Below are 17,451 nucleotides of genomic sequence, written 5' to 3'. Positions count from 1 at the left end.
CGACAGTCGTGTAACCACCCTCCTCAGGTATACTGCTGTCAGGAATCCTGAAACATAGAGAACGAGTCGCTCCGCGACAACCTTGCCCTGCAGGGGCTGCAGGCTTCGTTGTCACCCGACGAGCGCGCCCACTTCTACAAGCCGCCGACTATCGTGCAACCACCCTCCTCAGGTATACTGTTGTCAGGGATCCTGAAACATAGAGAACGAGTCGCTCCGCGACAACCTGGCCCTGCAGGGGCTGCAGGCTTCGTTGTCACCCGACGAGCACGCCCACTTCTACGAGCCGCCGACTGTCGTGCGTCGTGCAACCACCCTCCTCAGGTATACTGCTGTCAGGGATCCTGAAACATAGAGAACGAGTCGCTCCGCGACAACCTGGCCCTGCAGGGCCTGCAGGCTTCGTTGTCACCCGACGAGCGCGCCCACTTCTACGAGCCGCCGACTGTCGTGCAACCACCCTCCTCAGGTATACTGCTGTCAGGGATCCTGAAACATAGAGAACGAGTCGCTCCGCGGCCTCGCCCTGCAGGTGTCGCTGTTTACTTGAGGGTCGCACAACCCGCCGATCGTTGTGCGACCCTCAAGTATACTCAAGTAAGTCAGGGATTGGCATTTCTATCAACGATTGTCATCTTGGCTAGAACCCCATGTACTGCCAGGGATCCTGAAAGACATGGAGAGTCGCTTCGTATTCTGGTCCTGTAGGCAGAGTGCTACTGCCCACTGATCCGTCAACTGTCATGCGTCCCTCCTCAGGTACGAGTATAGCTGTCAGGTATCCTGAAATGAATAAAGAACTTTTCAGCTTGATCTTTATTACAAATAAATTTGTACGTCTTCATACATTCTTATTTCTAGCCAAAGGTATTTAAGTTTTTAATCATCCAGTTTTACTGGTTTTTAGTCCAATTTCATAATAGATTTGGTTAGCAGGTAGATTACCTAGAAATCATATTACATATTACGAAAAAGTAAAACACAGCCAGATTAAGACAAAGTCCAATTTAGTTTAATCATTTTTGTCACGCAAGAAATGACACTGAATCTCAGTTAGTCTGCTAATTTTTGCTCCTGCACTAACGTGTTCAGGTCTTTTAAAGGTCAAATATAAGACTTAAGAGGATAGTGGACGATCGATTTTCCATGCAAACGTAGTCCTCATTTTCCTCCCTGGATATTGACATTATGGAAAATATTTTTTTACACAATTTGATGTATTTTAATCCGACCCGACCGTTTGTTATTTTAATTTTTTTCTTTATTTATGGAGCTTTAAAAAATTTGCATGAAAACTGTTTTTCGTTCCTAAAGGATGACTCACGTTAGACCGGGCCGTGACCGGGCCGGAGCTTCCGGCGCTTCGTTTTCTATGGAAAGCATCACGTGATCACCTGTCATGTCATAGAAAAGTAAGCGCCGGAAGCTCCGACCCGGTCACGGCCTGGTCTAACGTGAGTCATCCTTAACTCTTATAATAATAAAAAATCTAAAAAAATCAAACGGTCGAGTATAGCTAATATTGAAATACATGAAATTGTGTAATTTTTTTTTCAATAATGTTAAAATCCAAAGCGGAAAATGGGGAAAACCGCTTTAGAGGCGGTCGTCCCCTTTCGTCTTAAGAGGATAGGACGACCGTTTTTTCATACAAATGTAGGCCTCATTTTCCTCAACTAATTTTAATTAAGCATTATACGTTTGCGAGCGTTTTATCCTATAAAATATTTTTTTTTGTGTCGCTCGCATACGTATCTAGACTATGACAACATGTTTATGACAAAATAAATTGATTGATTGATTGTTTGATTGATTAATTGACGTGCGTAACTTCGATTGTATAAGAACGGCTTTATGGCGGCGAGTGCGCGTGACTCTTAATAGTGATTAAGGTCCAGCCCACGCTCGCACTTGACCGGATCTTAATTGTCAATTTGCGATAGTAAAGACTTCAGGATGTGACATTAAGACGAAAGTGGACGACCGCACCGAAACCGCCTTTCCATACAAACGTAGTACTTTGCTTTCTAAAGGGGTGGGCATTACCAGTCCGCCGGACGATATCGGCCTGTCAGTTGTTCGTAACTGTCAATTTTTTGTTCTAACTGACAGGCTAATATCGTCCGGCGGACTGATAATCAGTAGGCCCCTTAACTCCGTGCGTTGGTAAAAGACTAGGACCACATCATCATACTACGTGATAAGCTCGACCTTCAATAACGCCGGACTAAGTCTTCGCGACATTTGCAATGACAAAGTGTGGCAATGTCATCAATAATGTCAAATTTCTATGAAATAAGCCGTTTATAATGACACTCTTTCACTTTGTTCTATAGATACATCTTACAAGTCAGTGCAAAGTTAGACGGACTACGATTTAGGTAAGTACAGTAGCCATCAGATATATCGGAGCAGCCAAGGTGGTCACAAATATCTGAACTCGCCTCTATTGTCAAGGCGTTAGAGTGCGTGTTTAGATATTTGTGAGCACCTCGGCCGCTCCGATATATCTGATGGCTACTGTACTTCATCTAAATAACTGAACTTATACCTGCATATCAATAAAGAAGCAATCTTCAAATTTTCCTCATATCATAGGATTTAAACCCATATTCATTTTAGTCACGTAACATTCGTCCTAGGAACTGAAAACGCGTGACCGGAACTCCTCTCAACGAGGCTGTTTCCTCTTGCCCACAGACGTGTCAGTGATCTTTGTCCTAGGTTAATTTAAGTCGACGCAGGCCTATACATTTTTCCTATCCGAAGTTTGTTTGGCAGAATCGCTCGTGGTAAAATAAATACATTTAACAAGTCACCCAATTCTTAAAAATAAATAGTTATTTGTTATACAAGGGTGCAAAGTTGTATTTTACCCGCGAGTGTGGAATTGCAACGACGAGCAAGCGAAATGATTCTATAGTTGAACCACGAGCGAAGCGAGTGGTTCTAAAATAGAATCTTGAGCGTAGCGAGTGTTTCAACACACGAGAAGTAAAATACATTTGCACCCGTGTGTAACACAAAACTTTTCTCCTCACTATAGCGAGGAAAGTGCTACATGAGCAACATCCACAGGCGTTAGATCATCTTCATCACTGGAATCACTCATTATTTTACGATAATACGATATTATAACAGAAAACTCTGAAAGTTGTGTATTTTTACGTGCCGGAGTCGGTGAGAAAAATTTTGTTGACAATGTTGACATTTCTGACGATGCGTTTTAAAATTGCATCGACTCAACTTGTGCGTTCAGAATTACATTCAACATCATTTAAAAAAACAAATGCTTCTTATGGAATTAAGGGTTTATGACTTAAAATCATTAAATAAAGCTAAATTTGGTATTCTTTATTAAATTCTCAAACCATTTATTTAATGATAATTAATATCAAACAAACCATTATTATGAGCGTTTTACGTTTTGTTATCTGTTAAAAGCTACTTAAACACGCTCCATCCAAGGTCAAATTACTTTCCCCACTAGTGGATAAAATGCGTTTTTCCCCGCTTGTTTAAAGGATAAAAGACGGCTTTCCGAGCTAGTGAGGGGAAAATTATTATCAACAATAAGTTAATATAAATGTTACAGCTGTTTAAAGGAAGGTACGATATGGAATCAATGATCATTCTTGAAGAGTTGTAAAAACCAATTTAACTAAGAAAGCCTACTACTTATAAAGTATCAGATTATTTAACTGATGAAAATGTTTGGGATGGTTGTGATATTGTAGCGTAAAGAGTAGATACTAAGCCTGTATAAGTGTTAATTATTACTACTAATAATATGTAACAAGTATATAATGTACACGACGGACACAAGTGTATCTGGTATACCTATGTGGGAAATAAATAATTAAATTAAATTTCGCATATACGGCATAGACAGTATGAATTCGTCGATTGAGTAGTAAGCGTTTTCTAGTTACAAGTAACGCTTTTTAATATTAAATATTATGTCACTTTTCGATACCTTTATATCAGTCGGTACTGAGTTATAAAGCGTTGGTCCCATGATATTTAGTGACTTTTGTGACTTCGCCTTCGCGAGCCGGCATTTGGGAGCGAGCAGAATAGGCAACCTGCGGGCGGGGCGACTATACAGATATATACAAAACAAAACTACCTACTTTAACGTATTCAGTCATAGTATTAATTCATGAACAATACAGGACTGTGTTGGAAAAAAACAACAATAATTCTTTGTTGTTTTTTTTTCTACTAATTTCTAATAATAGAGGCTTTGTTGTTTTTTTTTTTTAACTTTTGCTGCTCCAATATACCCGATGGCAACTGTACGTAGGTACCTAGCGTTGGGCAAAAAGTAATTGAATTACTAATTAACAATTGCAATTACATATAAAAAGTAATTGCGCTTCCATTTACAATTGCAATGCAAAATGTAATTTATCATTAAATTTTTACAATTACAAGTTGCATAGCAAATTTAAATGCATGTAATTTAATTTTAATGCAGTTAAATTACAAACATTAGTTACACTCATTTTTAATAATTTCCATATCGTAATATCAAACTTAACTTTTTTCCCGTCGGAAACCTTAAAATATTTCGTTTCAGTTGCTAACCTCGCTCGCTCGTAACTAAAAACAACTTCAGAACTTCAAAGCAACAAAGTAAGATACGATTTTAGAAATCAAGGGCAGTAATAAAATTATTATGTAACAAATAAAGTAACAAAATGTATGGTTGCGAATGTTGGACATTTACTCTGAAGGAAGAAAATCAGCTCCTTGTCGCCGAAAGAAAAATATTCTTGGGGCCAACACAAAGAGAAGATGGTAGCTGGAGAATCCGGAAAAATCAGGAGATAGAAGACCTGGTCTCTGAACCAAACATCATCGGCGAAACCAAGTCAGCAAGACTCCGCTGGCTTGGCCATCTCGAGAGAATGACAGGCGATAGGGCAGCCAAAAGGGCCTACGTTGGACGCCACATAGGTCGACGCCCAGCAGGTCGTCCTAAGTACCGCTGGAGAGACCAAGTCGAGAAAGATCTACGCGCCCTGCAAGCAGAAAACTGGGAGATCGCACAAAACAGGGCGTGTTGGCGCCAACTCGTATCGGAGGCCAAGACTCACTTCGGGTCTTTCGTTAGTTAGTTAAATAAAGTAACAAACTGGGAGTGTATTAGCCACATGAAAATCGTTTCTAGACAGACATAAGTAGGTATAACTGTTCGTAGTTTTATTTATTTAATCGTATGGCGTATATACATAAACATTCCCTATAAAATTGGATAATAGTCTGAATAAGATACTTATAAGTCCACATTCAGGGTCCCGAACCACGAGATTACGTCAGGTTTTAATTTAAACAGATCTTCCGGGGGGCCTGCAAATGAGTGCAGAGGGCAGCGCTGTATAATGTGCTCAACGGTTTGAACCTCCTCTGTTCGAACTGTTCGTAGTGTTCGTGGCAAAAACGAGTGTTTGATCACGTTTGTTGTATGGGAGCCCCACTTAATTATTAATTTTATTCTGTTTTTAGTATTTGTTGTTATAGCGGCCACAGAAATACATCATAAAAATTTCAACGGTCTAGCTATCACGGTTAGTGAGATACAGCCTGGTGACAGACGGACAGACAGACAGACAGCGGAGTCTTAGTAATAGGGTCCCGTTTTTACCCTTTGGGTACGGAACTCTAAAAACGAAACATCGATAGTTTGTGCGGAAAGAGAAGAGTACAGTAAAGTTAAAAATAGCCACAACCGAATACAGAACCTCCTCCTTCTATGAAATTGAAGTCGGTTAAAAAGGACATTTGTTTACGGAGGCGTGACGGAGGCTGATAATACGCTATTGAACGGAAAATTTTGATGAACCTTCTACGAATTAAAAATTGAATAACTTTCAGGCAAAACATATACGATACGAGTATCACCTGTAGATTTGGGAAGGTTTTTATAATCCCCTTTATTGTCTCATGTGTTTTCATGTGGGTGGGGTAAGTTAAATGTGCCTACGTTGCTCCCCACTGGGTAATTGTGCTCCAACAGTTTTTATATGCGAAAACTATATTAGCTAGGAATTGCAATCCGGTCGGGCGGATCCGGTAATCCGGCCCGATTCGCTACATTTTTCATAGTATTTAAACCGGTTATATTTAATAGCCTGCCTGTGAAGCCGATGGTCCTGGGTTCGAATCCCGGTAAGGGCATTTATTTGTGTGATGAGCACAGATATTTGCTCCTGAGTCATGGGTGTTTTCTATGTATTTAAGTATTTAGATATTATATATATCGTTGTCTGAGTGCCCATAACACAAGCCTCCTTGGGCTTACCGTGGGACTTAGTCAATCTGTGTAAGAATATCCTATAATATTTATTATTTATTATTATTATAATAACACGTGTATCGCGTATACAGGGTGGCTAAAAAATAAGTGCATTCCCGTTTCCAGGGAGGTTTTGGAATTATACTGAGCAACTTTTACTGTGGCAACAAAAATGGGTGTTTCATACATTTTGGCTGGTCAATTTTCTATGGGAGAATTTTTTTTCGCGATTTCGTGGTTGGTCCCATAGTAAAAGTTGCTCAGTATAATCCCAAAACCTCCCTGGCAACGGGAATGCACTTATTTTTTAGCCACCCTGTATAAGGATCTTGCTTATTTCGTCGAAGTTAATATTGTCTATGTCTCACCCGCTCAATTTAGTCGTTTCCACTAAAAAGCTAATGTGGATTTTTTCCGAATTTTCAATTACGTTTTAGGGGTCGCTAACGAATTTAAAAAAATTGAACCCTTCATAAATAATTAAAAATTCTGAAAAATATGCATAATATTAAGCGGGTGAGACGTCGAAAATTTTAACTTCGACGAAATAAGCGACACACTAGTGTACATGTAGATAATGCTGGGAACCTTTTAGTTCCCCAAATTATAAATGGACGTCGAAACGAATGATTAATGAGGATTATGAACTTGCAGTTTATGTAGTTTTGTATTAATAAAACCTACACTGGTTTTCTAATTAATTAAAACTAAAGATTAAAGTTCATTGTATCAATAAAATAAAACCTATATCCATTTGCGATCCAACGTGAAATCGAACGTGAACAATGTTCCTAGTCTCCTAACTCATAACTATTAGCATAATGTAACAGCCTACACGTATTTTTCCGAGCCTATAGAGACGGCAGGTAATCTAACTTAGTTCACAACTCTGACAATCTTGTGTGGCATGAGTTCTATTGTGGTGTTGTTACTTAATTCCCTGTGGATCAGTTGCAGAGGCATTGTGAGTGAAGTCGGTTTTACCGGACTTGTACTGATTAGTAAAAGTAATACATCTAATTTGTTTCCTTTTTGAAATAAAACTTCGGAAACGGATCAAATCGCGTATAATGTATTTAAAATACGTCCCGATGTTTACAGCATTCGTGGTCAACGGGTGACTGAGGAAAAAAAATGGATAGTGATGGATATTATCATTATTAAAAATATTTTGACACAATTAGATGTTATTTGGGCAGGATTTGCATTGCTAAGACTGTTTATTAATAATCTGCCATACATAAGTCTAGAACCACAGCTATGCCCCTTAGATTTAATTTTTTGAATTTTTAAATACTAAAGTTTGTCAAAGGACTGTCTCATTTTAAACATAGACAGAGAGAATCATACTATCTTTGTCTTGCACTAGTACTAGCACACAAAAAAGGATGAGTATAGTTTTTTTAGTTCTTATTTACTGCCAATTTGGTTTGACCAACTATACTTATTATAAAATTGGAGGCATTAAAAAATTTGTAAGTATGGGAATGGTTTTTCGCTTCAATTCTTACAATAATCAAAAAATATAAAAGAAATCAAACGAAGGAGCATGCTATATATGTAAAATAGAAATATGTAAAAATATTTTCCGTAATGTCAATATCCAGAGAGGAAAATGGTGACTACGTTTGTATGGAGAAACGGCCGTTCCCTTTCCTTTGCTCAAATAAGTACAAGTTAATTTAAAGTTAGTAGTCGCTTTATTTGTTTACTTAGAAAACTAATTATGCAATGCATTTCTCTTGAAAATACACACGAATAAAGGAAACTGCGTTTCTGATTTAGTTCAAGGTTGGTACGAGCCGAGAAACTACCGGCCTTTTAGACTAATACTGAAGACCCATTTATTTACTTTAACCTAAGTTAAATCTGTTAAGTATTGTATCTCTCTATCACTCTTCCATATTCGTGCGATAGAAAAGCAGATAATAACCTGTCATCTATAGGAAAAGAACTATTTTGTGTATTTTTTTAAATTTTGGATCCAGTAGTTTCGGAATGGGGAATGGTAATATTTTGCCTAGTTTCTTAAGTAACTTCTAAACGATTTATTTTACAATTATAAAAAAAAATTGAAATTCTCTTAATAAGCCATTTCATTTGATATATAACGCGATATAGTTTGCTAAACTTTATTTATAGATTTTCACCCCAAAAGTGGCCCCTTTCTACAAAATTCATTTGTTTACGTTACATATTATTTTTTGGATCATAGACTTGCATATGTATACCAAATTTCAACGTAATTGGTCCAGTAGTTTTGGAGAAAATAGGCTGTGACAGACGGACAGATGGACGGACGGACCGCCAGACGCACGAGTGATCCTATAAGGGTTTCGTTTTTTTTCCTTTTGAGGTACGGAACCCTAAAAAAATAAAAATTCCCAAATATGAAAAAAAAAGTGTTGGATACAACTTTAAATAGGTCATATGGCCCACCTAATGTTAAGAGTTGACCTTATGACGGAATTGGCCGCATTAACTTTACCTAAACTAATCGAATGTTTGTTGATATGAATATACAATACAATACAAATACTCTTTATTGCACACCTCAATAAAAGAAAACAATACAAAAGAAAACAGAAACACAAGCAGAGATAAAAGACAGGCGGTCTTATTGCTAAAAAGCGACAAACGACTCTTCCAGACAACCTTCAATAAATAATTTTGTATCAGGCAGAAACGTCTGTGAACGATTATTAAGCTTAGAAATAAACCCCCCCCCCCCCCCCCCCCAAGACAGTGAATTTTTTCACTTTTAATTTATTATTTAGATCAGTATGGTTTTACTCACTATTATTTTTAGTCGCTTTTGGCGACATGTTTCGGATTCTTTGGGAATCCTTCCTCAGGCACGAGTGTCCGCGGCTGTTGTGCACTCGGCGCGCCGCGGACACTCGTGCCTGAGGAAGGATTCCCAAAGAATCCGAAACATGTCGCCAAAAGCGAGTGAAACCGTACTGATCTAAATATTTTGAAATATGTCTCACGATATTTTAATTTATTTCTAAGCTTAACCTTCTATAATGTTTGTTTGTTCGTCAGGAGGCGGCGGCGGGAGCGGGATGCGGAAACTGCATGCGCTCCGGCCCCTCCGACCCACGGGCAACATCAGGTGCATACACTAGTCTTTTTTTATTTTTTTTTATACAGGATGTAATCGTTAATTGGATTATTCCGTTAATATAACAGATATCAATAAAACTTTCAATGTCAGCGAAAGTACATTACCCAATTAGTAAAATTACATCATTAACTTATGAAATAACCGAACCGAACCGAAGACCGACCGAAGACAATATTTTATACATCATTAACTTTTTTTTTAATGAAATTATGACATATAGGTATATATAACACTGGCATTGCGTGTGCTGTCAAAATCTCTGCATATTTTTCTTGGTCTAACTCTAGGATGGTGCAAATGGCGCTTACTTTTATTTATTTGTCAAAGTTTCGGAGAATCAGGGCGTTAGGCCGATTGGGATAACAATTTGAAATGGTTTTAATAATTTGATACGACCATTACCGTGTACGGTGAGCTGCAGAGAAAAACTACCCACCCAGCATACAAACTTCTATGCAGGATTTGGGGTACCTTTTTCTCTGCAGCTGACTGTACACGAAATGCAACCAGCGGGCCTACCCCGAACCACGTTCGACGTGTTTCCTCATGTCAAACTTACGTACGAAATACAAGTGCGACAGAGAGGCAACAGCGCAACACGTCGAACGTGGCTCGCGGTAGGCCCTTAACTTAACAATTAACTTAATAATAAATAATTACTTAACTTACTTAACAATTAACCGTTCGCAGAGAAACGAAACGCTGTCTCTACCGCACTAATTTATTTATTCATTCAATCTTTGCACAATACATGATAGTCCAAATGGCGGACTTAATGCCTCAAGGATTAAAGCATTCTCTACCAGTCTACCAATGGGCTAACCCAGAAAGATTAAGTAGGTGCAAGGTCTTGTTTCTAGACAAACTGTAACTAGACATTAAATGAATATTAAGCTATATTGATATACTATAGCTTGACCACAACCGCTGTGCCGCTCATAAGGTATGCGCGGGGAGGCGGGGTGCGGGCAGGGAAGATCACGGACACACAAGAGTCTGTCGTCGTGTCGACCCCCCCCGTCTCGCCGCTCGCATACCTAAGGAGCGGCACAGCGGTTGTGGTCAAGCTATAACACGTTAACCTGGACCGTCCTGTTTCGTGCGTGTATTCTCATTGCAAAGAGTTCCGCTAATATTAGGTACAAGTTCCGAGTAACATTAGATCCCTTTCACTACTTGCACTGTGTATTTCCGCATACCACTATTACTTCTATCACCACAAAGTCACACTAAGACTAATACATATTTAATTATACGAACGGGTCTACCGCAACCGCGGGTTCGCATAATGAGGGCTACCGCGTTTAATTTTGCCGCTAGGGGATGGAGGTCTTTCAAAATGTCAAATGCATAGAAGTTTAGGGGGTTTCACGCTTTTTTATCGGGAATTTTCACTCCTTATTCATAATTGTGGTAAATATTTGTACATCTTTGATTAATCATGGTAAATAATAGATATAGCTCAATAAATGTTAGTGGTTTTGAAAAAGTGCCAACTAAAGTATATGCAAAATTAAACAGGTTGAAAAAAATGGCACATTTAGACGTTATAATACCTTTGGGTATATTAGAATGTAATTATTTTATAAAAATAAGCATAGAAGAATTTTGAGATCTGTTTTTCTGGACCTCCATCTACAGTAGCGCCAACTGGTGAGCACAAAAACGGTAGCAAAGTGTTATAACTTATAAGACTAACACAGTTCCTTCGTTCCTTGTACTTAGATCTTACAACCGCAGATCCTTGGTGGAAGACCACATATACCCCGGCGCGAACCGGCACGACCCCGGCCTGCTGTGGGCTGGGCTTGGCCGGTAGACGCCAGCACAACAAGCGGCCCATGGTCTGCGGACGGACCCAGTTCTTCGGCCCGCTCTGTCCCCGGGTTCGGAAGCCGCCCCAAGTGATTATTCGCTCTGTAAGAACGCCTGATACGATGCCGATTTTTACGTACGTGATAAATACTCGTAATAGCTTGTTCTGAATATTGTAAGTCCAGCCAGTGCGCTGTCATATTTGCCTGTTTGACTGCTCAATACAGAGGGCATTTGGAATAGGTTCCATTTGTCACAAAGACAGAAATTGAATGTGAAAATGCACTGGTAGACATAGCTTTGCATTTGCATGTCTTTTACATGTTCCTCTGTTATTTGATAAAAAAACTACAAGAGTTGAACCATGAAAGGTCTGCACAGACACAGGCAGGTGTTATTTTAAACATCAAACTTCTATATATGAAATTATGACGTATAAATAACACTGGTGAAATAACAATGCTGTGAAAATCTCTGCACTTTTCTTGCTTTAACTCTAATTAAGTACTTATTACCTTCTCTAAATAATCTCTATGAAATAACGGCATGATTGACAAGAATTCGTTGTATCTACAAGAATCGATACAAAAATGGTTATTCTTTAATGATTAACTATGCTTTCTAAATGCTGAACCTAAAGCCCGCTCCAGACTACGCGGCGCGAAGCCGCGAACGCCGCGATTCGCGCACAAGTGTGGAGGGCGCTTAATATTTATTACTTTTAAGGCCAGTCCAGACGAGAAAATTTTTCGCCCAATCTTATCAAATTGTCAATTTAATGAGGTGGTGTGGACGCAAAAATGAAATTATACAGGACATTGGCTCGCCGATAACATTATGAAATTGTGTACTTATGGAAGCTGGATGAGATTGAGGTCAATTTTTTTTCTGATGCTTATGCATATTTTTGTAGATTACGTGGTTATTATAAAAATATAGGGAACGGCTTTTATTTATATTGTTAAAATCGCTGGTCGCCTCTATTTTTAATAAATGAATAGTTTTTCTTACACAATATTATTTTATTGAGGTGTGCAAAAGCAAATAGTGTCAGTACAAAAAGGCATGAAATTCAAATTTTCTATGGAACGATATCTCTTCGCGCCTACATTTTTTAAATTTGCCGCCGTTTTCTACTGACAAGATTTGCTTGACCAACTATAGTTGTGCCATTCTCGAGAACGTTCTCCATTTACGGCACAACTATAGGTGTGTAATAAAGAATATTCTATTGTGATTATATAAATAAGAGTCGGCATCTAGGGCTTATTTTTAAGTTGATTCTTTTATACTGTATAATTACTAGATATCACAAAAATGTACCGGCTATTTGTCAAATATTGTTTGTTATTATTCGAGACAAATTTTGGATGACTTATGGACTTGATAATTCACGTTTTATGACTAAAATAAGTATTTTAAAAGTAGGTACATACCTAAGTTCATCGTCGTGCTTTCTCTAATATTACGCATTGCAAACAGTAACTAAATCATAAACAACAGATTTGACGGTATTAAATTTAATTTTATTAATTTTAATTTATTTGTATTTATAGTTTATTTGATAAGTTACTTTATAATTATATTTATGTTATTTAAGTTGATTTACTATAAGTAATATTTAAATTAGGTATACATTTATGAATATGTCGTTTTAAAATGAAATGTGGCTTTCCTACAGAAAAGGGTCCTCATGCTTCATGTGCAATAAGGACCATTTTATCAGAATTTCTGTTGGAATTTCAGATGAATTATATTGCATTTAAAACATAAGCAACCTTCACAGAAGGAAAGCTACAAATGCATTAAATAAGAGTTTAGTCTAATACCTATATTGCTGATTTTGAAAGTGTTTCGAATAAAGCGCAGATAGGAAAGTATCTACCCAATTTTTTTTTAAGAAAATTATTTTAGGTAGACAGTATGTTCTAAATCGTATTAATTATGAAAGGGGTCGTCCATTAATAAATAAGTTTTTTGAACGATAATCGTTTTTAATCAATTTTCTTTCCTAATCTGTTTTGGGTTATATTACTAATTACTAATATTTCTTTTGTCAAAAATATTTTGATAAAATATTAATATATTAATTTGATTCGCCGATCTCATTGAAAAAATGTGACGTCACACCAGGGGGAAGGGGATTACCAAATGTGACCAAGTGTGACAAGGAGGGCGGGGGGTCAAAAAATAAAATTACCGGTTGGAATTATCATGTACTACCTCTGTACAACAACGCACGCGAAGCGCATAATGTATGGTTGCTGCACGGTTCGCCAAAACTCGCCGGAATCTCACTCACTTGTTCGATAAAAACCTCGAAATTAGTGTGACGTAATTAATGGATGAACCCAAAGTAGGTAGTTTCATCATGTATCGTATTATATCGATGCTTAATTTTAAAGATAATCTATGCTGAGACTAAGTAGATAGGTAATTTGAAAATCCTGATATTATTTTATCCATAGTTATAATGTTTGCAATCTATTTGCCAAATCTTTTAAATTATAATGAAAAACATTTAGTATTACTATTACCTGTCATTAATGTGTAGTTAAAGACATTGTATTGACTATGTATAAAAAAACAATAAAAATTAATATTGTATGAGTAAGTTTGGCTATGATTACATACTTTACTGTCCCTGGCTTTCAGTCGTTGTAACTTACATTGAGAGTAAAACCACTGCAAACTTATATTAATGTGATATTTGTGGATTGTCGTGGTTTTATTTTTAACTAATTCTTATACCTGGGGAGCCAACGATACTAAATGTTCTCCACCCAAATGTGTAGTTGAACCTCCCACAAACCACAACGGCTCAACATAGATGGCTAAAATTGGCTAAGGCCACTCACTCATATCTTAATCTGACGCGCTCGAGTAACTACAAAAATCCCCTCTTGGGGATATATCCCTCCTCACCCATTATATATGTCGGCGGCCGATCGTAATATCCGACAGACCATTAAATTCCTAATAGGTATCGTGTAACGTGAAAATCATTGTCTCGTTCCACCAGTTCCCTGAGTCGACGGAGACCCGCTATGCGGGGCTCCTATTTCTGAACTGTTTGCTCTTCGATCATCTGAAGCAATCTAACGAACCTATCCTACCTATCTATTGGTGTCAAAACGTTACACAGGAACTTTACGACCGGGCGGATTTTCTGATCGGCCGCCGACAAATAGGTAATAAATTTAATTATTAGATATGCCATGGAATCTAAGATATATCAACCAAATAAGCAGTAGCATAATCTTTTCGAGGTAGGATATAATCGTCTTAACATGGAGTCTCTGGAAGCCATTGGTTACATTCATGTTTTACGGTTTATTTGATTAGGTAGGTACTTGAAATCCTTCATTAATAGAGTTAAACCAAGAAAAGTGCCGAGATTTTGACAGAACACGCCGTGCAGGTGTTATTTTAAACGTCAAAACTTCTATGAAATTGTGACGTGTAAATAACACTGGCACTGCGTGTGCTGTCAAAATCTCTGCAGACTTTTCTTGGTCTAACTCTATGTACTTATGTAATTCCTTATAAATAAATGAATAAATTCATTAAAACAATGTTTTTAAAAAACAAAAGCTCCGGTTTTTACCGAACAATCTAATATATTTTATTTGAAAAACAGAAAATTACATTTGTTTTTAAATGTTTTTTTTTTCTAATAAGCAGTTGCAATTGACACTTATTAGATGTTGTTTTTGTAAAATTATGGTTGATAAATTTGTCGGATTATGAATAAATCCAAGTGTAGGTATCCTAACTGCCCTCAAACAAATTAAGATACTTAATAAAATTTATATTTAGACTTAATAAGACTGTTTTATCCTTGGGTGACAATTTGACAAACTCGAAGATGATGATGCAATCAAAATGCGTAATATTTGTGCATCCAAATGACAAAGGAAACCGTTCTTTAGACCAATAGGGTAGATGGCATTCAAAGACCTAGTAAGTTTCTTCGCATCATTTCTGACTTTTATAACTGTCTGATTGTTGTATTAAATGGTCGTCAAATAAACATTTTAATGTTTTTGGTTTTACTACAAGTTCCTTCTAACTTCCAACCCCCCCTTGAGAAATGAAGTTTAAGTTTTTGATACTAAGTGCTAAGATAGAGATAAAGATATGCACATCATATAAAGCTACACCGACTTTAACCCTAAATCTCTACATCGAGAAGATTTAACCCTCCTCAATTGGAGGAGAGTATCCCAATATTCCCAATATATAAACGGCAAGAAACTCGGCGGGGCACATCTTTTCAAAACATTACAGATATTACAGAATTTGAATTACAGACGTGCGCAATGTGCCTAATAGGACTCAGTCTTGTCAAAACAAGATGAACACCTTAACAAATTGTTAAATCAGAATCTTCCTCCGTTATACTAGTCACTAAAACAAGTGATTTCATTTAAGGGATTCTCAGGCCACATCCGGCAAGAACTGAACTACATACTTCTAAACATACCCCGGGGTTTGTTTAAAAGTACAGTAGAGTTTGTGAATGTTTTACACTTACTGCCTATTTTTAATTCATGGTTTGGTAACTTTTTTACAATAAACAAAGTTATAAATACACGAAACAAAATCATTCCCGCACCAAAAACCCCGGGGTATGCTTATAAATCGTTCAGATATTTTTGACTTGTTTTTTCCAGTAGAAACCAGAGATGAGAGAATGAATAAGTGTCAGTTGCACCATCCGCACTTGCCAGACTGATCAACGTAACCGGGCACGCCGCGGCGGTTTACCATGAAACTTTCCATACAATAAAATTTAGCGAACTCTTTAACGATGACAAACAGTTTGTTGCAACCGACCCTTAAGCTCCGTAAGGTCACCGTTAACTCCCGAAAACACCGACGATGTCAAGCCGTCAATTGCGGCAATTTCCTGCCAATGAACATCCGATACGCTTCCTCATTGGACAATCGGTCTAATAGCCAGCGAAACACAGTTAAACAAAATACAGTTATACGAGGACGACAATTACGAAGGACTCAATCCTCGGGAGCTCAGAATCTTCACTGATGGGTCCAAAACAGACAGCGGATCGGGCTCTGGAACCTTCTCAGAAGACCTGAACATGTCAATTACCACTCCGCTAGGAGCCCATAACTCGGTATTCCAGGCTGAGTGCATGGGCATCATAAACGCGGCGGCTGCCATCACTGCAAGGAAGGTAGTAGGATCCTCCATCCGCATACTCTCCGACAGTAGAGCAGCCTTGATGGCTCTAAAAAGCCATATAGTCACATCCAAACTTATACACGAATGCCACGAACGACTAATGGAGGTATGTCATAACAATAAGATCACCCTACAATGGATCAAAGGACACAGCGGATCCCGGGGTAACGATGCTGCGGACGAGCTTGCCAGGCAAGGATCGAGTGCGGGAGCGATTGGCCCAGAACCGATCCTCCCGATACCGTTTAGCAAGGTACGCTCAATGCTGCTGGCACGTACAGGGAAACTACACACAGAACATTGGCTAAACCAGACTGGATGCAGACAGGCCAAACAAGCCATGCCTGGAATCAGCGGAAAGCTCACAAGGGTGCTCCTTCAATTAGGAAAGACCCGACTGAGCATGGTGACCAGTGTCATAACAGGTCATGGACTATTTAACAAACATCTTTTTATAACAGGTGTCACAGACAGTCCCCTATGCAGAGGATGCATGGAGACAGAAGAAACAGCCTCTCACGTGGTGCTGGAGTGCAGCGGAGTGGCCCCATACAGGGCAAAACATCTCGGATCCCCGAGAGACCTCCCCGAGGTCCTACTCAACATCAAAGGTTTGATAGGTTTCCTCGAGGAGCTGGGCTGGCAGGACTAGCCCACCCCCATGTCACGCAAAATAGGCGCCAGTCGTCGAGTTGCGGAAAATCGCCCGAACTACAATACAATACAATACAATAGCCAGCGAGACCTATTATCATGTGTCACATGCCGTAATGTCCACTTTTAGTCGCGCTTTTATCGCCTGTCGTGTCATGCGTCTCGCACTGACAGACAAAAAGTAGACGAGGGGCTAAGTTGGCGACTCAACTAATGGCAGGCGTGGCTCACTCCGCGATTTCGTCGCGTCGCTAGAAGTACATGCGGCCCACACCAATTTTGGTGCCCAGCCATAGTAGTTGCCGCGCACCGCTACGGAGCGGACCACAGACCTAAAATTTA

The 17,451-nt window shown here is 38.6% G+C and overlaps 1 protein-coding gene across 1 annotated transcript in view; it reads left to right on the top strand.

Moving 5' to 3' along the window:
* LOC134747951 (uncharacterized) overlaps window positions 1–11,499 on the top strand; it is a 40,587-nt gene extending 29,088 nt beyond the window's left edge. Inside the window, exons 7-8 of the mRNA XM_063682628.1 lie at window positions 9,350–9,419; window positions 11,157–11,499. Coding sequence (XP_063538698.1) covers window positions 9,350–9,419; window positions 11,157–11,250 — 164 coding nt within the window. The 3' untranslated portion in view covers window positions 11,251–11,499. The remainder of the gene's footprint in view (window positions 1–9,349; window positions 9,420–11,156) is intronic.
* Window positions 11,500–17,451: the final 5,952 nt, after the last annotated feature.

Source organism: Cydia strobilella, chromosome 15, assembly GCF_947568885.1.
Source record: "Cydia strobilella chromosome 15, ilCydStro3.1, whole genome shotgun sequence".
Classification (NCBI taxonomy): Eukaryota; Metazoa; Arthropoda; class Insecta; order Lepidoptera; family Tortricidae; genus Cydia; species Cydia strobilella.
This window is presented reverse-complemented; position numbering and strand designations above follow the sequence as displayed.